This window comes from Vigna unguiculata, chromosome 4, assembly GCF_037176805.1.
Source record: "Vigna unguiculata cultivar grain cowpea cultivar isolate G323 ecotype 2 chromosome 4, ASM3717680v1, whole genome shotgun sequence".
In the NCBI taxonomy this organism is placed as follows: domain Eukaryota; kingdom Viridiplantae; phylum Streptophyta; class Magnoliopsida; order Fabales; family Fabaceae; genus Vigna; species Vigna unguiculata.
The window spans coordinates 41,221,634-41,244,816 of record NC_140795.1 but is presented as its reverse complement, the minus strand read 5'-3'; the positions used below and the strand labels follow the sequence as shown (position 1 = coordinate 41,244,816).

The following is a 23,183-nucleotide window of genomic DNA, read 5'->3' as shown; positions in this document are numbered from 1 at the left end:
ATACTACTTTATTTATAATTTTTTATTAATTTTTTTTTGTCAAAGTAGTTTATCTAAATATTTAATTAGTGAACTAGATACTTTTAATGATACTTTTGTATAAGTCTTATTTTTGGTCAATAAAATATTTTTTATTGATATTTTCAGTTTTTTCGTTAATCTTAAACTAAATCTTCCCTATTTTAATTCATAAAAAAAATAGTTTCATATAATATGGCAATATTAATGAATAAAAATTAATTTTGTGTTTTGTGGCTGAGAGGAAACAGGGTATGGTAAGCTTATCATCTTCTATTTTGGTTCTTACATGCTCCGCTTTCAATATTCATAACAAGTCACTGTGCTTTTTGCATCTCAAAATTTCATATCCAGAATTTTGAAATGGGTGGCCACTTTCTGAAAATCTTGTTTGCGATCTCAATGTGCTTTTTGCATTCCAAAGTATCCACTCTTGAATTCATCTCGCCATCACAGAGTTCAGAAGTGAAATGCATTGAGAGAGAGAGAGAAGCACTCCTCAACTTCAAACATGGCCTCATCGATCTCTTTGGCATTCTGTCAACATGGAGGAATGATGACAATTCAAGTAATTGCTGCAAATGGAAAGGCATTCAATGCAACAGTGCAACAGGTCATGTGCAAGTACTTGATCTTCGTGCTTCAACATTGCATTATTTGATTGATCCAATCAATCTTACTTCACTGGTTCACTTGCAAAATTTGGAATATTTGGATCTCAGTTATAATCTTCTTGGCATTGGTCAAAGTCCAATCCCAGAGCAAATGGGCTCCTTCGAAAACTTAAGATATCTTAATCTATCATATCTGCCTTTTGTTTGGGGAATCCCTTCTCAATTGGGGAATCTCTCAAAGTTGGAGTATCTTGATCTTCAAGAAAATTCTTTCGATGGAGCAATCCCTTCTCAACTGGAAAATCTCTCAGAGTTGAAGTATCTTGATCTTAGAGAAACTTTTCTTAGGGGAACAATCCCTTCTCAGCTTGGGAAGCTTACAAGATTACGGTATCTGGATCTAAGTGGCAATTATCTCCAAGGAAAAATCCCCAATCAATTTGGAAACCTCTCACACTTGAGGTATCTTGATCTAAGAGGCAATGATCTCCAAGGAGAAATCCCCAATCAACTTGGAAACCTGTCACACTTGAGTTATCTTGATCTCGATGAAAATTATTTTTCTGGAGCTATACCTTTCCAGGTTGGAAATCTTCCTCTGTTGCACACTCTTAGACTATACTATCTTAAAATTAATGATGCAAAGTGGCTATATTCTCTCTCGTCGTTAAGAACGCTTAGCTTGACGTCGCTGCCTGATTTTGGGTCCTCTTGTCATATGATCAATGAGCTTATACCAAACTTGAGGGAGTTGAGGCTGGTTAATTGCAATCTTTCTGATAATGATATTTCATCTTTGTTTCGTTCTCATTCCAAATTGTCCACATCTCTTACTATCCTTGATCTCTCTGATAATATTTTGACTTCATCAGCATTTCAGTATCTGTTGAACTACAGCTCCAAACTACAACAACTTCATTTGAATAATTGCAGCCTTACTGACCGAAGTTTTCTTGTGGCGTCTGCTTCCATTAAAATGTCTCTGCCTTCTCTTTTCACTCTTGATCTCTCTTATAATCTACTAAAATCAGCGGCTATATTTCATTGGATTTTCAACTACACTGCCAATCTTCGAAGTCTTTCTATTCCGGCTAACTTGTTAGAAAATCCTATTCCAAGTGGAATTGGGGAAGTGATTAACTCTCTTGAATATCTTGACCTCTCTTTTAACCATTTGCAAGGTGAGATTCCATCTTCCTTTGGAAATATAAACACATTGCAAGAATTACACCTTTCGTACAACAACTTGAGTGGGGAACTTTCTAGCTTCATTCACAATGCTTCATTCTGCAACTTCCAAAGTCTAGATTTATCCTTTAACCAGATTACAGGAAGGCTACCTAATCTTTCACTCTTTACATCTTTAAAGAATTTAATACTTTCCAACAATAAGTTAACAGGAGGAATACCAAAAAGCATTGGTTTGCTTTATGATTTGGAGCATCTTCACCTCGAGCAAAATTACTTGAAAGGTGAAATCAATGAATTGCATCTCACAAACTTGTCTGAATTGATACACTTGGACCTAACCGACAACTCATTGTCTCTAAACTTTCCTACCAACTGGATTCCACCTTTCCAGTTATTTATTTTAGGACTAGCTTCTTGCAAGTTAGGCCCAACTTTCCCAAGTTGGCTACAAACTCAAACTCAATTATACTTTCTAGATCTTTCTGATGCTGGAATTGATGACTTCGTACCAGAATGGTTTTGGAAAAAGTCACAATTTATAAGTAGGATGAATATTTCTTACAACAGTCTCAAAGGTACAATTCCGAATTTACCAATCAAGTTTAATTATGATTATTTTACACTGGTTTTCATTCTAAACTCAAATCAACTTGAAGGTGAAATTCCTGCCTTTTTCTCACAATTTGTGGCATTGGATCTTTCGAACAATAATATTTCGGATTTAAATTCCTTTGTGTGTAGAAAAGTAGAAACTGCATATATCCACACTTTGGATTTGTCAAATAATCAAATAAAAGGACAACTTCCCGACTGTTGGGAACATCTAAATTCGTTAGAATTTCTTGATTTGAGCAATAATCAACTATCAGGGGAGATTCCAAAGTCTATGGGTACTCTTGGTAATTTGGAAGCTTTGGTCTTGCGAAACAATAATCTAACTGGAGAAATACCTTCCACACTGAAGAGTTGTGCTAGTTTGATTATATTTGACATGAGTCGAAATCTGTTGTCTGGTCCAATACCCTCATGGATTGGAGAAAATCTACAAGAGTTGAAAATCTTGACCATGCGACTCAATCGCCTCACTGGAACTGTTCCTGTCCAAATTTGTTTATTGTGGAATATTCATCTTTTGGATCTTTCGATGAATCACTTATCTGGAGGAATTCCAACTTGTATGAGGGACTTTAATGCAATGAAGGAAAGAAACCTAATTCCAAGACAAATTGAAAGGGGACGAGTAATTTCATCTAAATCAGTTGGCACTGTTATTTATTACTTTAACGTGTTTTTGATGTGGAAAGGTCATGATTATGTATTTTGGAATCCTGAGGTTCTTCTAAGTAGCATTGATCTCTCAAGTAATGATTTAACCGGTGAAATACCAAAAGAGTTTGGATATTTACTCGGATTAGTTTCTATGAATTTATCAAGAAACAACTTACATGGAGAAATTCCTTCTGATATTGGGAATTTAAGTTTGCTAGAATTCCTTGACCTATCAAGAAATAATTTGTCAGGCAATATTCCTTCTACACTTCCCAACATTGATGGTCTTGGTGTGTTAGACCTATCAAACAATAATCTCAGTGGAAGAATCCCTCGGGGAAGACATTTTGAAACCTTTGGTGCCTCTTGTTTTGAAGGAAATATTGATCTTTGTGGTGAGCAACTTAACAAAAGTTGTCCTGGAGACGACACAATACAAAAACCTCAAGAACCAGCTATTTATGGTGAAGATGACAATTCAGTTTTCTATAGAGCATTATACATGAGCTTGGGGCTAGGATTCTTTGCAGGCTTTTGGGGCTTGTTAGGGCCAATCCTTCTTTGGCAACCATGGAGAATGGCTTATATGAGATTCTTGAACAGACTAATAGACTATATACTTCTAATGGTTGAACTAAACATAGCCAACAGATTGCTCAAAGGATAACAGGTATTGATTCCAATAACTTCTTTGATTTCTGTTTGAACTCTAGTGTTTATTCTCGGTCTCCATTACCTTTTTAAACTTATGTATGAGCGTTGTCAACTGAAAAGTGTATCCAATCTATAAATAAATTAACAACATGATTTTAGAAAAGATAATTCAAAGAATTTCTACAAAAATTCATTTTAAATGTTGTAAACACCGTCATATCAACATATGATTTTTGTTTGCTTTCAAAAGACACTATTGTAATAGGTATATTTTATGACGGTTAAATTTGATTTTGTAGCACGAAATTAATGTGCAGTTTATTGGGGATTGGCTTCACAATTTCAATCTGGCCATGAAGGCTTCATGTGAATTGCTGGAGGCATTGGATATTTAGTGTTTGAGGTTTATAATGTAATGCAATATATATGTCTGCTTGAAGAAACATATTTATTTGATTGTCTTTTCATGTTGTCATATTATAATTGTAAGAATTTTCATTCCATGTCAACGATGCTGTCACATTTGGTTGACGGTACTTTTGTTTTAGTTTTTCATTTTAATAATATATTTTGATATATGCATACTGCATGTTCTCTTGCCACAGCTTTATTTGTCATTTGCAATCATCCATATTTGTAGGTTTTCACAACTTCCTTTTCTTTCTTTTTTTAATTTTTTGAAAAAATAAATAAATTATCTCATGAAAAAATTGAAATTTTGAAGGATGAATTGATGCAAAACCCTAACTAATAGTTTTAGATTAAACTTGGAATCTGCCTGGACTCGATGCACGGCATTTTAATTTTTAATTTTTTGGGAACAGATTTTGAAAAATTATTTATAATCATTGTAATATAGAAATTAAAAATTAAAAAAATCATTGAAAAATAATTGGCAATTTTATTTGAGTAAAATATCATGTAAAAAGTACAAAGTATAATCTAAACATTTTGCTTCTTTAATCATTCCATCTGTTTTTTCTCTTTGAATAAATCCTATTAGCTTATAAATAATATAACATTAACAAATTATTAGTGAAATGAGAAATTAAAATTAACAATAATAATAATTTTAACCATAATAATTATAATTAAATAGTTATATATTCGTTAAAAAATTAATAATGTAGTCAATTCTCATTCAAAAACATTAGGATTTTTTTTTAATAAATCATGTTAATTAGGCATTATCCTGATGTTTTAGTATCCTAACTAGATTAATATTCTAAAACTTCATCAATAATTTTTATACCATGAAAAATCATTAAAAAATATAAAAAAAAAATACAAACAAGCATTTGAACCTAATTTCTTGTCTGTTGAATACTTATAGAGTGTTTTTCTTTTTAACCTAATTTCCTCTAATTTTATATGGTTTCTTTTTTATCAATTATCTGATTATGTATGTTAATGTCTACGTAGGTGATAATGGTTTCGAAGTGATGGTTGATAAATGTAGATGTGAATGAAAAAGGATAAAGTGTACTTTTAACAAAGTTTGTTTTGAGTTGTGAAGTTTGTGTGATCAGAATGTATGTAGGGTTTTTTAGTATGTAGTTACAGCGACTTTAAAATTGGTAAGTAGTCGTGCGTGACTCATTGGAGGGCCTTTAGGGTTCGTTATAGTGTATTTTAAAGCAAGTTTAGAGCTTTGAAAAGGTTGTGGCTAAAATGTCTTTAGGGTTTATTATTTTAATTTTAATTTCTTGTCATGTGTAATGTGTATTGTGGTTTGGTTAGTTGGTGTTGCGGAAAATTTATTTTGATTGGTGAATCACGTTTAGTGTATTGGCTTGGTGTATGTTAAATATGAAATCAGTGATGTGTAGGATTCGGTGTTGAGATGCAAAGTGTTGATTTAATATGTATATTTAGTATATTTTGCCTGATTTTTGGTTGAATGGATTGAAATTGGCATATTTATATGTTGAATGAAGCATGAGATGAATTATTACTGTGTTGGCCACTGAAATGCATATTTATGTATCAATGTTATCCAAACTTGTTCGGCGAGCTCATTGGTTGCTGAGTTGAATTTTCTAACTCAGAAAAATTATGTTTCTTGCTTTGTTAATAATTATTATATTCATATTGTGGGTGGACTTGACCACATATCTTATACTGATTATTATATTTTTGTTGTTCGTGTCGGTTTAGCAGATAATAATCAAGAAGCTACTATTTATCGTCCTTTGATTGACTCAAATAAGCTTCACATCAATGGTTTTGGTGTCGTTCATCGCGTCGAGACTGACATTATCAACATTCTTGTAGTGATAATTGAAATGATCCAATCATATAATTTGGGATAACTTTCTTTCAAGTTCGTTCGCTATTTCATATGAGATTTTAAATTACTTTAAGTTTCTATGTGCTTTTATGCTGGAATTTACTTTGTCTCAAATTGATTTTGTAACAAATTACAAAATGAATATTCCTTACAACTCATAACATTAGTGGAAAAATTGAGTTGTGTGTTTTCTTTTATAATAATCAAATATATCTAACATAATTTAAAAATCCAATTATTAATAGCCATTATAACGTAAAATATTTATAAAATAATTAATCATATGTTTGAACGAGGGATTTAAAAAATTTTTAAGAAATTAAAATACATAATATTTCAATTTCATCTAAAAAGTTTGTTTCAATGGAGTAATTGAAATATCTTATATTTCTTTTTTTTTTTTGGATAAAATAATTTTTATTTTAAGACAAATTCAACTTTATCCTCCATCCTGAGTTGAGTTAACTTGACCTTCGATCCGGGATGACTCATCTTGACTTTCAATTCTGATTGATTAACGAAGATTCAGGTTGGACTGACTCGGCTCGACCTTCAGTCTAGGCCAACTCGACTCGACCTTCAGTCTAGGCCAACTCGACTCGATCTTCTACCCAGACAAACTCGACTCAACCTTCTACTCGGACAGACTTGACTCGACTTTTGGCCCATGTCAACTCAACTCGATCTTCGGTCTGAGTCAACTCAGCTCCACCTCCGGCCCGAACTAACTTGACCCAAGCGAACTCGACTTGACTTTGGCCCAACTAGACTCGCTCAACTTTGACCTAGGCAATCTCGGTTTGACCTTCAACTCGGACTGATCCAGCTTGCCGATTGGCTTGGGCTGACTCTAGTCAACCTTAGATATCGATCGACTTGGCTCGACTTTAGTCTAGATCGACTTAGCTTGACTTCGACTTGGATCGATTCGGATCAACCTTTGGCCTAGACCACTCAACTCGACTTTCAACCTTAGTTGACTTAACTTGATCTTCATCTCAGGCTGACTTGTCAAGCGTATTAGCCAAACCAAGCTTATGACGAGAAAAAGAAATCATCCCAATAAGTTAATAAAATATTACTCTAATCTTAATATAGTTATTGTTGTACTCTAATCTTCTACCTTGATTTATATTTGAATAAATTGTTCTGAATTATGTCAAACTTAATATATATGTATATAAAGGTAAAATAAAATTAAACTAGGTAGTATTTAGTTGGAGGGTTACGTGGGCTTAATGGGATGGAGGGGTGTGAGAAATAGGTTTGGTGTTGAACGAATGAAGATGCGAGTTGATTGAAGAGTGGAAGGAGAGTGTTTTAATGGTGGTTTCGAATGTATGGAAGAAAGAAAATGACGGTGAAAGGTGCGTCGGATCATGTCAGCACGAACTGAACCACGTCAAACCAGACATTCTCTACGATTAACTATTTAAACGTCGTAAAAATAAATCAAATTGACAATGTCAAAATTGGAACTTGATTAAAAAAAATTAAGACCAAATTAAACAAATTCAACCAAAAAAAAAAGAGGATTAAATTAATATTAAACCTAAACTCTAAAACCAATATGGAAAGAAGGCTTACAGTCGCAGGTGAGAAAATACAACTCATGAGAAAATTCTGACTTGAAGCAAGTCAAACATAACACCATCCCTTGAGCTAAAACTAGTCTAAGATAATATACAGAATTTCCATGACTTGGCCATTGGTTTCTAATAACAAAATTACAACCAACAAATTGGCATAAATATATAAAGAGAAACTTATCTCTCTATTTAACCACCGAAATGAAGAGTGCATGGTTTCCCTGTACTAAGTGGCAGATCACCACAAAGAGGATCAAGGAAAACCGAAATTACCTTCAAGCTACGGGGTTACATTCCAAGGATTTCTTCCAGTGCAAAAAGGAGACCACTTGAAAAGGCCATGGTTGTCACGAATGACTAATTTTATCAACACAACTTTTGTTATTTACCCAAATGGCTTCGTACTAATGGGTTTGTTTCTTGAAGTTACTCCTTCGGCATCAGCAATCATTTGAGATAATGTAAAACAGACGGGGGTTATCATATCCAAAAATCATCAGGTTGTCTTCTTGGTCTTCTTTTTCGTTTTGGCAATAGCATCACAGAACTCTTTTTTTCTTTTGTTGTTGTTCTGGTTTTCATTGCCACCCATGTTTCCTGAGTTCTTGCCCTGCACTTCTAACGCCTCCTTCACAAAATATTTTAACCTCCACAAGGTAGACTCACTCTGCTTAAGGAACACAGTATACAAATTAGCGTACTCACGAATGCAAATTGTGACAAACACTGTAATTCAATCCAGAAAGAAATAAAAACAACCTTATTTATCTGGTTGCTTATTTATTTATTAAGAATTTAAGAAAAAATTGAATGTCATGACACTTTGAAATGTACACATAATGAATGACCTGAGCATCCATGTCTAGATCCACCTCTTCAGCAGTGGCCTGGAAGCTTGGATTGCTTTGAGCAACAATTTCCAGTGCTTTGCTTAGATCATCAGGTGACAACCGGGTAAGACCATCTCCAAGCTTTCTCTTTTCTTCAGTAGACATTTTTCTGCAAATAATTTTCTCAAAATTATCTTTATAGAATGACAAGTTAAGGTAGATACGAAGGGAAGAATTATTCGACAGCTAAGCTAAGTTACTTTATTGGCGTTTAAGCCATGCTATCAAATTTCTATATTTATGTTGTGACAATGAAGTACCCTATCATTTGCTTAATGATGAAAATAACAATAGTTCGGTTTAAAAGGAATGAGGCAAAATTTATCAAACATTGCTAACAGACAATCTGTTCAAAAAATGAACCGTACATTTTAATCATCCAAAACGCAGTTATCAGAATATCATAAGACTCATGAACAATCCCTTTCTTTTGGCAGAAAAGGTTGAACACAGAGTTAAAATAGTCCATGGCATTGTCAGCTAATTCTCTTAATGTTGACTCGAAATTGGTTTTTAATCATTGAGACAAACCAAATAAATATAGAACTAACTTCAGATTTCTGTTTCAATTAGAAAACCAAATAACCTTGGTACAATCATCTATGAAAGTTAAAAACCATTTTGCACCCAAGATAATAGGAACATTAGCATAATCCCATACATCAATGTGAACAAGAGAAAAAAAGAAAATAACTCATTTTATTACTAATAGGAAAAGGTACGCGCTTGTGATTAGCAAGCTCACACACCTCGCAATGTAGACTCCCTATATATAAATTCTTAAATAAGGAAGGAAATATTACTTTTGCATGTCCCATCCAACAATGGTGAAGTTAGATGTTTTTTTTGTTGGTCATGGTGGATTCAGATATAAGAGAGTGACTTCTAATAGACATATTAGAACCTTCTATGTAGTACGGGCCATCCCGTTCTCTAGCATGTCCAATCATCCTCCCTGAGTTCTTGTCCACTAATATACAACCATTGTTATAAAAACATTACATGAGAGATCTTTTGTATGTTTTTGTATCGCAATTAAATTGGTGGACAACTTAGGGACATGTAGAACATTTTTTAATGTTATGGACGGGTTTAATTGAACCTCTCCTTGTCATGTTGTTATAAGGGTTCCGTCTGCTATGGAAATTTTTTTTGTTGCTAGAACATGAAAAATATGTGAAAAAATATTTGGTGAAGGGTGTCATATGGTATGTGACTCCAAAATCTAATATCCAGGAGTGGGTACATAATGTATTTGAAACGTCAAGTCCAAAAGAAAACGGAAACTTACTAGAACATGTTAAGGAGCACATACATGTAGGCTTCTCCGATTTACTCAAAAAAGACCTTACCTTTTCTATTTCATGATTTAACTGACCAGCTCTTCACTATGTCCATTAGCAGTGTGTACTTGCCCTTGTCCTCCCCTTTTTTTCAGAACCTCCTTTCTACCCCTTTCTCGGCTTTGGCGTTTCTGCCCCATTCTCGATTTGGAGATTTTCCATGTAATTTCAGGCACTTCTCCCGTGTGTGGCATGGCTTGTTGCAATAAAGACACCAAACTTCCTCTTTTTTTCTCCATACTGGAAAATCCATTTTTCTTTTGATTAACAATCATGGTTGTTCCTTGTTGTTCCTTCTTCAACTACCATTGTTGTGCTTTCAACAATTGGGGTTTCCAGCATCAAGTTGAGCATGGGTCTTTCTCTTTTCCCAGAATTTATACGAACCTGATCCTATTCAGAATTCAGGCCTACAAAAAAATCATAAACCCTATTTTGTTCAATGTAATCTTAAGGATTGCTAAATCTTGTGAGCACTTTGCTTTTATAATGCGATAGTGATCCAATTCCATCCATAAAGACTTGAGTTGATTGGCATATTCTATGGCAGATTTGTTTTCCTATTTGGCTCCCAAGATTTCCACCTTTACATCATATATTTGTGCAACATCTATGGCCTTCGAATACGTTTGTTCCACCGCTCCCCAAATTTCCTTTGCTGATTTAAGGAACATACAAGTATTACTAATTTCTGGTACCATTGAATTCCACAGCCATGCCATGATTACATAGTCTTCTTCGTCCCATGATTTGAACTTGGCATCCATTTCAATAAGAGCATTGTCAGTAAGGCAGCGCCAGTAAGGTTACTGCCCTTTCCTTTTCCCTTCAATGTGGTCCTAATGAGTTAAGACCATTTAAGATCATTCTTCCAGTTAGCTAATAAGCAGAACGAACATTCTGGAATTCTCCAACACTCTTGGGATTTTGTCCCCTGTTTTAGGAATGGAATTCACAATCTCAACCACGGATGAAGATTGTGATGAGAGGAAGATACAATGATGGCGGTAAGGTTAGCAACGATGAAGGCTGCAATGAATAATAGGGGCAGCGATGGATCAAGGTTGTGTAGTGGTGGTTGTGATTTGGGTTTTAGGCTACAGTCAGAGGTTCCTAGGATCAAAAGCTCTGATACCATCTCAAATTTAGAAGGAAGAATATATTATTTCTCATACAAAATTATTAGGTCATTGGACCTATAAGTACAAAAGTCTGTTGGCTATTATGGAAATATTAATCAACTAATTCTAGGGGAACAAATCCCAATATTATTAAACACTAGACGAATAATTTAGGGTTTCAAGTTATCTTCTTCCTCCCTCCCACATTGTCGCTGCTGTCATTCTTCTGCTGCCATTTTTCACCATTCTTCCCTTCTGTTCACGACCATAGTTTTTGCTTTTGGGTCCGAATTTTTTGCCACAACCGTTGCGCCACCGCCACCCGCCATGTCAAAAGCAGCCGCCATGAGCTGCCATGAAAAAACCGATTCGCTTCTACCTTGTTGTGGCGGAAGGTTGGGAAACCGTTACCGGTTTCCGCAATGGCACCGCCATGGCCCAAAATTTAATAACACTGCCCAATAGTTATAAGATTTATTCTAGAAAAATAATCCAACAATTAACAACAAATAATTAGCTATGATAGAGAATAAAATTAAACTTTCCTAAAATACACATTAAGTAACGATCTTGACAGACAAACTATTCTGCAAGTTGCATTGATACGAAGACTGGTTAAGATTACAAGAGAAATAGTGATACCGTTTTTAGAGCAATGACATCCCAGAAAAAACACATTTGAAAGATCGAGAAAAATCAAGCGTGTGGGTATGTACAAAATAGGATATCAATTTATAAATATATCAAATTGCTCCAAAGCTCAATACAATATTGTTTTTATCATATTCAAAATGACATCAAATTTGTTCTTTAACCTGAAGGACTGAATTGATGTATATATGGCACTTGTTATTATGAACTAGTGAAACTTGTCATGTTTTCTAGGAATTTAATCCATTGTTATTTAAATCAACTGCTTTCTAGTATCAATATGTGCTGCGATTTTTTTTTTAATATTTATGGTTTAGTGTGCGTGTCTTTGGGCTCTCCACCATCCACCATTAACAACATTGGGTCAAACTCCTTCTAAAGGAGGGAATGATACACCCAAAGAGGGTGCGAAGGTGCTTGTTAAGTCTATTTGGGTGGATGCAATCTACATCAAAAGAACAAATATTGAAATTAAGTATAGCTCCTAGGTTTACAAAACTTGACAGCAAAATGAGTATGCACATGGGGAACAGGAAACAATCTGGTACCTTGTTGAAATTATAAGTTCTAAGCCACAGATGGAAGAAAAGGGAAGAAGAAATGAATTTCATTATTTGTATTCCAAAAGCGTCACCTAAGCATGCATACAATTGCATCACACAAAATTTTATGCCAAACCATATTACATGCTATATTACTTGAATATGTTTTCCAGGAAACATATGATGCAACAGCTAACCTGCATCTTTTAAGAACCATCTCCCGTAGCTCTTCTAGAATCACATCAACTTCGTACAACTGAAAAATATAGAGTACATCTTAACAAAAGTAAATATAGTTCAATACTCCTAAATCAAGTGTATCTTTAATATTCCTAAAGAAGAGGCACATGGATTGTTTGATTAAATTCATGGTCCCATATTATAATAAAGTTGTAAACCTCTTACAAATACCTCATTACTCAAGTCTCTAGCCATTTTAGCTTGAGCTGCTTCCTGAGCAACTTGCAATGCTAACTGTGCTTCAGCTTCTTCCTCTTCTCGTCTTGTTTCCTACAATTTAATAACCTCATATGATAACAGTTATAAAGACAGCGTTGTCAAAAACATCTACGTTGTTTCCACTATGAAAAGGAAACAAAATTTCTGAATTCATAATGTTCCATCCAACACAACAAATGGTCTCAAACAATTAATTGAAAATAAGTTACCTCTTCAGTAACTTTAGGCAGAAGTTGCAACCATTTCTCCTCAAATTTTGCCAACAATGTTTTTGCCATCACATGAACATCACTTTTTTCGTCATTATATTTCATAGCATTTTTGAAAACCAGCCTCACATCAGCACATATTTCTCGAATATGCTTATATCCAGTACCATCCTTAGCCTCCATTTGATTCTTAATCGTACTGAAATCCATGGGCTTGTCAATCACCTAGAAAGCAGCATATACAACAGATCAATCAAATCATGGTAAGTGAATGATATGGAAAATCAGGTTCCTCCGACAAACTGCTGAATGAAATCAGTCATTTGAAATCACAAAAGTGTAACCTATCAGGATTTCAAAATAATTGCACTTTCTTCGCGAAGTATTTTAGATAAAGAATTACACTGCTAAAGCGTATGTAAATAATGCAAATAAGAAAAATAGGGGATATTATGAACTATATGTCTCTTATTCATAGTTAGTTAGGTCATCCTAACCTGTTCAAGATACAGCAACTCGTTCCAAGTTTGAAAAAACAGTTGTAGTTCTTTCCCTAAAAGTATCTCAACGTGCTTTGTCTCCTTTTGCCTTAGTTCACGATAACATTTGGGAACCAAGTTGTGTTGAATCTAATTGAGGATTTCACTATATTGCCACTTTTATTGATGATTATTCAAGATGTACAAAACAACAAATCCTAATCCATGAGGTAGAAAGGGATGAACTTAATCACAATGAGTTTTTTTATTTCTTGTAAGAAACAATGATCACTGGAGCCATTTCGTGTTGAAAGAAAACCCCTCCGAATTTGCCAACTCGATTGCAAGCTCACGAGTTTGGTCAAGTTCACCAAGTTCACATCAAGCCTATTGATCTTGCTTCAAAAACAAGTTTCTTTCTGAGTCAACTCAAGCAATGGATATAAGAATGTAAACTCGTTTAGTAAACTCATTGGTGTTTTCAAGTTAACACGCAAGTATTATAACCATGCAAATATGTTAGAGATTATGAAAAAAGTATTTACAAATAATATCAGAGATCAAGAATAATATGTATATAAATTAGGCTTGATGTTAACTTTATCTTTATGATTCATTCTAAATAAAAGCTTCCATTGTATAAGTATAAGTCAGATACAAACTTTATCAAATGTATTGCAATTTTTCTCTCAACACAATGAAATTTACGAAAACCTCAAAACTTAAAAAGCAATATCATGAACTTCGAAAGTCTCTAAATATTAGCACCAAAATACCCCAAGAAAGACCATACTAATGCAAGAGTGACATGGGGAAATTCATATATTAATCATACCTCATAATAATCATGTAAACCAAGCCCCTCTACATCCACAGGCTGCATAAAAGGCCAAGCCCACTTGTGTTGTGTGATCTGGTAGAAGAGACCAGTTATTAAAGAACTAATTTCATAATTTGAAGAGACTAACATTCCCTACACTTAAGCCTAAAGCAGAGTCTAAATACTCAATTTTTAAACAATCAAACATTACATAACAGCTTTTACAAGAGAAATCAGAGATAAATTGAAGTAACCAAGCCACATAACAACACCAAATCAAATATAACTCTTAAGAAGTGGACTTTAAGCCTAAATTGAGCCATGGATTTGAGCCTATCCGCATGAGATATACATGCCTCAACATGAGGGGGTGTGCTAGAAATAAGGCCAATTTACAATATATATGTGAGTGCAAACCTCACCTTACAAGCCAATTTTGTAGGATTGAGTTAGGTTTAAAGTCCAATTGTTAACATGGTATCAGAGTCATGAGTTTGAGCCTATCCAAGCGAGATTTGGTGTTTGTTGGGTATATTGTTCCACCCGTTATTGGGCCACCATCGGACCACTCATTAATGTAATCCCACGCTCAAGTATATGCCTCGACGTGAGAGGGTGTATTAGAAATCCTACATCAACTAGAGATAAGACAAGATTATAATATATAAGTGGGTGCAAACCTCATCTTACAAGTCGATTTTGTAAAGTTAAGATTAAAATCCTCTTCTTAACATGGTATCAAATTCATGGGTTAGCCTATTCTAGCGCAATTTATTATTTGTTGGATCTATTGTTCCACTCGATATCGGACAACCCATTAATGTCTAGTCCCACACTTGAGATGTAGATGTTTCAGTGTGAGGGGTGTGTGTTGGAAATTCCACATTGAATGAAGATAAGACTAATTTAGAATATATATATATATATATATATATATATATATATATATATATATGTGTGTGTGTGTGTGTGTGTATGTTGTGTGTGTGTATGTAAGTACAAACCTTACCTTACAAGCCGATTTTGTAGGATTGAGTTAGGTTTAAAGTCTACTTCTTAACAATAACAATACTTGGCATCGAATACTTTACCAATATAATGTTTATATATAAAAGAACCTTAAGAATGAAAGTTGATTTTATGCATTGTATTGAAGTCATAACTATGACAAATATTCTACGCCTCTGAGACATGTTTAGAAGTTTTGGAAACAAGACACACTGTTATACACCAATGATACTTAACTGTCTTTATAATGATTGTCAAAATATCTTAAATATTGTTGCTTCCAAACTTCTTAATGGTTCAATGGATGAACAGTTGGGTAAAGTTCATCTTATTCTCCATGACTTCAATGAGTTATTGTCTCCTAACTCCACTCCGTCTCATGAACTACAGCAACAATCAAAGTCTTTCATGTTGTTAGCCTTACATGAACTTCCTGGTGATTATTCACATGTCTGTGATCAGATTTTAAGATCCCCAGTTGTACCTACCTTTACTTCCCCTTGTTCCACTTTATTGCATGTCTGGTAAGTCAACCATTAAAATACCCTATTTAGTCACCTATGATATTCCAGCATGATGATCGCAATTTCCCTCACAAGGCAAGAAAAGGGTGTCATAGGTGTGAACATTGTCACAAGCTTAGTCACAGAATTGATCATCGTTATGCCTTACATGGTCATCATCCTTGATTTGTTGTGGTTGCACAAGTTGCTCCCCCACAACCATCTCATTTGGATCCCACTTCATTTAATACTCCAAAACATCATGCTATCTTCAACAAATTTCTCAAATGGTATGAGAATCGTCAAAACTTTGGTTCCGCTACTTTTGTTGCACACATAGGTACACATAGATACATCCTTTGTTGGCATCACTACAACTCTCTTGGCCCTTAGGTTCTAGACTCAAGTGTCACAGATTACATTACTAGTTATAAATATTTTCTCTTATTTGTCTACTTCAGGTTATTTACCTCCTCACATGGTGTTAGTACTATTCATCTTCTTCCCTCTCCTACTACATCTCGATCTAATCAAGTCACGATCATAGTTATCTATGATCCTCCTATTGTGTCTATTATACCTACAAAAGTCCCCCACCTCCACTACCTCTACAAGTGTAGACACGTCAACAGATTCTCAATTGTCCACCGAATGACTCTCTTCTAATGTCAACTCTTCCATCCCCTTCAACTCCAACAATTGAATCTAATCATCCCATTGCCCTGCATATAGATATATGCTCTACCCGTAATCCCTCTCTTTATTATACTACTTTGAGTTATCATAGGTTATTTCCATCACTTTGAACTTGTATTTCCTCAATTTCTTTTTTGTCAATTCCAAAATCTATAGATGATGTTTTAGCTCATTCTAATGGCCATACTTGATGAAATAAATGTTCTTCATAATAGTAGAACTTAGGAATTCATTCCTTTACCTTCTAGAAAATCTATTGTTGATTGTAGATGAATTTTGCTAGCAAAGTTGGTCTTGATGGCACTACTGATTGTCTCAAAGTTCACCTAGTGTCCAAAGGTTATACACAAATTTTTTATTAAACTATGGTGACACTTTTTCTTCAATTGCAAAGATGAATTTTTTCGCTTATTCATCCTTTTGTTGAAAATAAAGAAAAGAAATAATTAGGGTTTCCTCCTTGTGTTGCTGCCCTATGCACAAAGGGGTTTTTCTTCTCCTACCCTACCATGTCGTCCCTACAAATGGAGTTTTCTTCTCCTGCACCACTTTTTTAGCCATCTTCGTTTCGTGGCAGAAAACTGTGATGAAAAAAACAGCTGCAAAACCCACATCGCGCCGCCATGTTGTGGCGGCAAGTTGTAAAACCACCACCGATTTCCACTATGGTGCCACCATAACGGATTTTCGATAACACTGCATAAGTCCAAATAAGAACAATCACAATGATCCCACAAATGTCACAAAAAGAATGACATCTAAATAAATAGACAATTAACACGTTAACACAGTTGCACTAAAAAGCATGTTTCAAATATTACAGCATATCAACACAAACACAATTGATAAATGAAAAGTAGTTGCCTGGCGTAGTATTGTGCCAAATTGGCGCATAAGATCTTGCATTCTTTTTAAAGCAGCCACTTCTCTACGTGAGGCATCCTGTTGTTGCTTCTTAATACTTGGAACATGTTTCTCCTTATCCTTTGAAGTTGAATTACCTTTAAGTGTGTTTGTTTGCTTTTTATTCATACTTGAGTAAAAGTTCTCCACATCATGTACTTTCTGCTCAAGCTGTTGGAACAAAAACAATACACAAAAAAGTTCTGAACTTAATTAAACAAGAATAATCAAAAACACACATGTGACTGACATACATATTAAAACCAACCTAAACTTCAAGACCAGAAAACACAAGCAACTTTTCATTCTTTAAATATTAAAATATTTATTAAATATTTTTTGTAGAGTTTACCAAAGATGCTTAAAACTGTGGCAAGATAATCTAAAAATTAAATGAGTATGTGGCAAGATATAACAGATGCTTAAAACGGTGGTGGAGTAAATTGTCAAAAAATGGAAAACAAGTGCCTATAAAGTAAACACTTGATTCGAGAGATAATAAACACACTAAACTTCAGAAGTGGTGGAGCATAAGTGATAGGAAAGTGGAAAACAAGTATCCACGAGGGAAGGATTTAATGTTTATTACATGTAACTCAAACAGATTAGAGAATTGCATGCACCCTTGCTATAAAAGTGAGATTCGGCCAAATCAAGCATTTTGGGAAAAATCCTTATCCTAGAAATCCATTATCTATCTAAGAACTCTCTCAATTCCTCAATAACCTGATTAAGTCCTATTGTTTGAATATCAAGCTTAACAGAGGGTTTATGAGGAAGGAGTTGTTGTAACCTTGGCTCAGGGTTGAAAAGTGCTTTGGTAGAATCTAGAAATTTCAGAGCTAACTTCAAGGTAAGGGAAACTAACTATTGAATGTATATCATTTTGTGTTGTTTGACTGGATTCTGTGACACTTTGAATTCATTGGAAATTTATATGAATTGTACGTGATGTATGAGAACTGAATGTGTATTGTAGCTAGAGTGATGTATAAGAAGGCACTGAAGTTGTGTCTAGACACCGAAAACCATCTTTGTTCCAACTTCCAATTGCTTTTTACCTTTACTTTTCCTTTCATTTGCAACTTTTATTTACATTACAAGCCAATTTAAAGCTACCTTTAATGTTTTTTTATTATTTGTCATTTATTGCTGTTTTCTATAAAATGATATCACAAATATAACAGATTAATTTTTCTAAATACATTCACATTAATAGGGCACGTTCAATGTTATCAATCTCAGGTCATGAAATGGTAGCAATGTTAAAATAACAATGATTTGGACAAGTACAAAATAAAATCTAAGATTTAAAGTATATAACTAAATCAAAAAAGAAAATATGGTTGTAAAGATTTATTAGTGATTAATCATTCTGAGAGAATAAAATGTTCAAAAGCGTATGTATACACAGATCGATCTTCAGATTAAATGTTAAGTTAAACAAATAATAATTACAATACAAATAATAATTTATTTACTTAATAACTCCATAACTCCTTATGCGGCCTGGCCCGTAGACCAAACGTAATATAGGGTGGACCAGAAAAATTAATCCGCATTTATTATACAAGGCGAGCCAAAATGGAGCAAGCTAAGTAGCCTTGCCACCCTTACAATTGGGTAGCACTCCTCAAGGCACACCTAACCCTAACCTTTTTATTAGCAAATGGTAGCAAGGACAAGAAAAAAGACAAAAAGGGATTGTATCCACTCTGATACCAGCTTGAACAAATAGAATGGATAGAAGAACAATGTATGTCTTGCACTATTGTATTTTTTTATTAATTTAAATATATAGGATACAAAAAGAGGCAAGACACATGCATAAAACCCTAACCCTAAAGTTGGATACACAAAAAAAAAAAAATAGTAATAAAATAAAATTACATTTCAACACATTGAAATAGTTGAACAATAAGATTAAACTTTCCAAACCAAGCATGTGAAGATTGCTTAAAACCATATAGGAACCATTTCAACTTACGGACCAATCCTAACTTCCCCTAAGCAACAAAACCACTAGGTCGCTCCATGTAAGATGTCCTCCTCCAAATCACCATGAAGAAAAGCATTCTTAAAAATTGATGAAGAAGCCAATGGCCAAGCACTACCATATCAAAGAAGAGACATATAGTAGTCATTTTCAACAATGGTTTGGCATCATCCAAGAAGACCAATTTCTTCAATCACAAATTTTGGAATGGTAATAAGGGACACAAAGTAAATGAGGAAAAGGAAGGGGTTACCCAATAATGACTTAGAAAATTGTGAATAAGATGACAGGTATTTGTAGAACTAGTACCTTTTCAAAGAGCAATGGGTCAACCATGTAATATGGCACTTGATGAAAAGGACTCACCATGTAATATGGGAGGTGGCCTATAATTTGTCTAAACCCGGAGACAAGTCATGTACAAAATACACTCAAAAAGACACAAGGAGCAACATGAAATAGAAGTTCATTTGGAAGATAGAATGGAATAAGAAATTTTATCATCAAGGGAATAAGAAATCATTCTATTGATAAGAAAACAAGTTGTAAGAATGACATCACCCCCAATAATGAGCAAGTATACCAGCACCAAGTAATAAGGCCCGTGCAGTTTCAACTAAGTGCCTATTTTTTCTATTTGTTATACCATTTTTGTCGAGATATTTAAGATTTAGATTTTATTCCTATAGGATCTAATTTTGTATATTGGTTTTATTACTAGCATAGCAATCCTGCGATCTCAAAGTTTTGTTTCCTAGAATAGGTTGTGCATGTTTCCTAAATTATCCAACCAATGCATGTATATATGTCAAATGCATGTAATGAGACTGAACAAGAGAGAAATTATTTTCTAATTTTGAGAATTTTGCTAAGGTGTATGAGAGTTGGCGGACAAATGCAAAATTCAAAGTGAACCCAAAATAGAAAAAAGTTCAGAAGAAAATATTTTTTGCATTATCACTTTTGGGTATTTTGATAACTTGTCCAAATTACTTTTTATTTCATTCAAGAAAAATATAAAGATAGACAAAACATCTAGAGTATTCATTAATGAAGGTAACAAGTATTAAAGTCCAAAAGATATAACACAACTTGGACCCCAAATGTCACAGTGAATGATAGAGAAAAAAAAAAAACTAAATCTTAACTCATTTCCCTTGGGAAAAAAGATCTAACATGTTTTCCAAGTTGACACAATTACACTCTAGGACTTTAAGTTTACTAAGCTCAAGAACCATGTGTTTTAATTTTGACAAATGTGATAACAAATTGCATTTTCAATGTCCATGTTAGCTCTATATGAAAGCTCCTCTACGTATCAGAGATCAAAATCTCATCAGTCATGCAACCATATGCCTAATATTATAACCATTAAGTGAGGCACAATAAAGTAGTAGACAACCTAAAATGTACAAGCTCTACTGATCATTCACTTTGCACAAAGTTGATGGTAGTGGTTTGCAAACATGGCATCAAGCTAAATGCTTCCAGAAAGAATGAACTTGTCAGAATTTTACAAAGGCAGCAGCATGCATTGTAGTCTTAACACAACATGCCAAAAGACCATAAATTGCCTCCTTCTCAGAGGACCACATGCATAATATTCTAACCATTAAGTGAGGCAGCAGCATGCATTGTAGTCTTAACACAGCATGCCAAAAGACCATAAATTGCCTCCTTCTCAGACGAACACATGCATAATATTCTAACCATTAAGTGAGGCAGCAGCATGCATTGTAGTCTTACCACAGCATGCCAAGAGGCCATAAAGTGTGCAATGGATGTGCATCAATACATGGTGCATGAAGCACAGTCAATTAAAAATCAAGCCCCAAGAGTAATAGTATTTCCGGAAACCACAGAAGGAAAAGGCAAACATTAAAAATAAAACTCAAAGCCTATCTTGTTAACCATACCTATATATAAGCTATCAAAATCATGTAATATATACTACTAGTCAATTGTCTCATACAGGAACCAACCACGTGAATGGATTCCTTAGAAGTAAACCATGTAAAAGCTCAAAAAGTGGTGATAAAGTATAACCTCAAGTATAACTCTCTGTTGAAAGTCGTAGGAGACCATTCATGGAATAGAAGATGTATAAGGAGTAAAAGACGGTTGTGGTTGTACATAGAAGAAATGTAGACAGCATGTTCGGATACAAAGCTATAAGTGCTTTTGTGAGCTTCTCTATTGAAAAAAGCTCTACATTTCCAAAAAAGAAGCTATCAAAAGCACTTCTAGCTTGTATACAAAGTAAGATGGAAAAAGAAAAACAACGGAGGGAAGTCTGTGAATTGCGAGAGAGTTTGGGCACTCTCAATCCAGCCGGAGTATTGTACAGTTTTTTTCCCTTTAGGCCACATTAATCCAGGTACACTGTTCCTAGTAAGCAACTAAGCACCTCTTTTCCAATTGGTTCTCCTTGGTCATCTCCTAACACCAATCGAGCCTACCAAAAACTAACAAATAACGACGATGCACAATACATACAATTGCATAATAATTTTTAATAAATATACTTGCCTTATCAACCTTTGAAATTATCTCGTCAACACGTTGCTTGAAACCCTCCATTTCAACCGTACCGTCATTGGAATTACCTGTTGCAACATTCCTCACCTCTGAAATCGATGCACCAAATGTTTCCATCTGACAGAAGGGCACCAAATGTCACCAAGTGATAGATCGCATTTCAAATGAGCATTCTGAATAATACATGTATATACAGAGAGAGAGTGAAAATAACAAAAGAAGTAGAGTAAGCACCATTCCAGTTCCAGATAACAAATTTCTGCCAGGAGAAACAGCAAGAAAGTAAGTGAAAAGTCTACAGGCAGGGTACAAAAAATGGCGATCCGAATTGTGATTTTGCTACTATTTGCGAGTTAAATCACTTCCTTTTAGTGAAATGGGTAAAGTAGCGTAATCATGGGTAATGCGTGATGTTGCGAGTCACTCTGCAGGGAAAGAAAGAAAGAAAACACAGATTAGGTTCGAAATCCCTCTTCCTCATACAAACCCTAATTTATGTGCTCACATTCGAACCTCTTTCTGTATTATGTGTCTTTCCTGCAACTTCCGGCAACAAAATGGTTATCCGATGATGGAAGATAACGAAAGTTTTTCTTTTTTTTTTTTTTCTAACTACTTTTTTGTTCAGAAATTGTAACTTTTTTTTTTCTTTCTTCTATGGTTAAATTATTTATTCCGTCTTCATCTGAGTAGTAAAATATTAATTTAGTTTTTCAATTCTTTTTTATTTTAATTTAATTCCTATTTTAGAAATTTTGATGCAATCAAACCCTATCAGTTAGTGGTGTACAGTGTTAAATAGATGTCACGTCTCAGTTTTTGAAATTTTTAAATTATTTATTTATTTATTTATTTTGAATTTTTTTATTTTTTGTTATTTTTTAAAAATGTTTAAAAAAAATTAAAAATTTGTCACGTGTCAAGCTGACATCGTGTCATGTGGTCGTAACAGTGCTACGTGTCAGGTGTCATTTTCTCATTCTCAATTTGGTACTTGTATTTTAATTTTGGGTTAAATATGTTTTTGGTCCCTCAAGTTTCGGTGAATTTTGGAATTAGTCTTTCATCAAAACTTTATACCAATTTAGTCCTTCATCTTTCAAAATGCGTGAATTTAGTCTTTTTAACCAAATTTTGTTAAGTTTATATGACGTTTCAAGCACATTTCATGATAGTACTTAAGTTAACATTGAAGCAAAAATGTGTCAAACAGTGTAAATAATTTAAATACTATTACGCTTGAAACGTCAGATAAACTTAACAAAATTTGGTTAAAATGACTAAATTCATGCATTTTGAAAGATGAAGGACTAAATTGGTCAAAAGATTTGATAATGGACTAATCCCAAATTTCGCTGAAACTTGAGGGACCAAAAACATATTTAACCCTTTAATTTTTG

General features: G+C 34.1%; 2 protein-coding genes across 8 annotated transcripts; one reads left to right on the top strand and one right to left on the bottom strand.

Annotated features, from left to right (window-relative positions):
* Positions 1-282: 282 nt before the first annotated feature.
* LOC114180360 (receptor-like protein EIX2) lies at positions 283-6,117 on the top strand. 3 transcript variants are annotated; one of them, XM_085672406.1, is made up of 2 exons: positions 283-3,762; positions 5,907-6,117. In XM_085672406.1, exon 1 carries the CDS (start codon positions 382-384, stop codon positions 3,757-3,759), a length of 3,378 nt encoding a protein of 1,125 aa, XP_085528532.1. In that variant the 5' UTR covers positions 283-381; the 3' UTR covers positions 3,760-3,762; positions 5,907-6,117. The 3 variants fall into 3 exon arrangements, with proteins under 3 accessions (XP_085528532.1, XP_085528531.1, XP_027922464.2); XM_085672405.1 differs by lacking the exon at positions 5,907-6,117 and adding an exon at positions 4,064-4,350; XM_028066663.2 differs by lacking the exon at positions 5,907-6,117 and adding an exon at positions 4,046-4,350.
* A 1,432-nt stretch (positions 6,118-7,549) lies between these two features.
* LOC114182295 (transcription factor GTE6-like) lies at positions 7,550-22,421 on the bottom strand. Of its 5 annotated transcripts, none has more exons than XM_028069140.2 (10): positions 22,297-22,421; positions 22,018-22,208; positions 21,775-21,900; positions 17,211-17,420; positions 14,155-14,232; positions 12,841-13,065; positions 12,584-12,682; positions 12,370-12,428; positions 8,474-8,624; positions 7,550-8,292 (listed from the first exon to the last, which is right to left on the bottom strand). In XM_028069140.2, the coding sequence occupies exons 2-10, from the start codon at positions 22,018-22,020 to the stop codon at positions 8,122-8,124; spliced, it is 1,122 nt and encodes a 373-aa protein (XP_027924941.1). In that variant the 5' UTR covers positions 22,021-22,208; positions 22,297-22,421; the 3' UTR covers positions 7,550-8,121. The 5 variants fall into 5 exon arrangements, with proteins under 5 accessions (XP_027924941.1, XP_027924942.1, XP_027924940.1 ...); XM_028069141.2 differs by having other exon boundaries at positions 22,289-22,304; XM_028069139.2 differs by having other exon boundaries at positions 22,018-22,327.
* Positions 22,422-23,183: the final 762 nt, after the last annotated feature.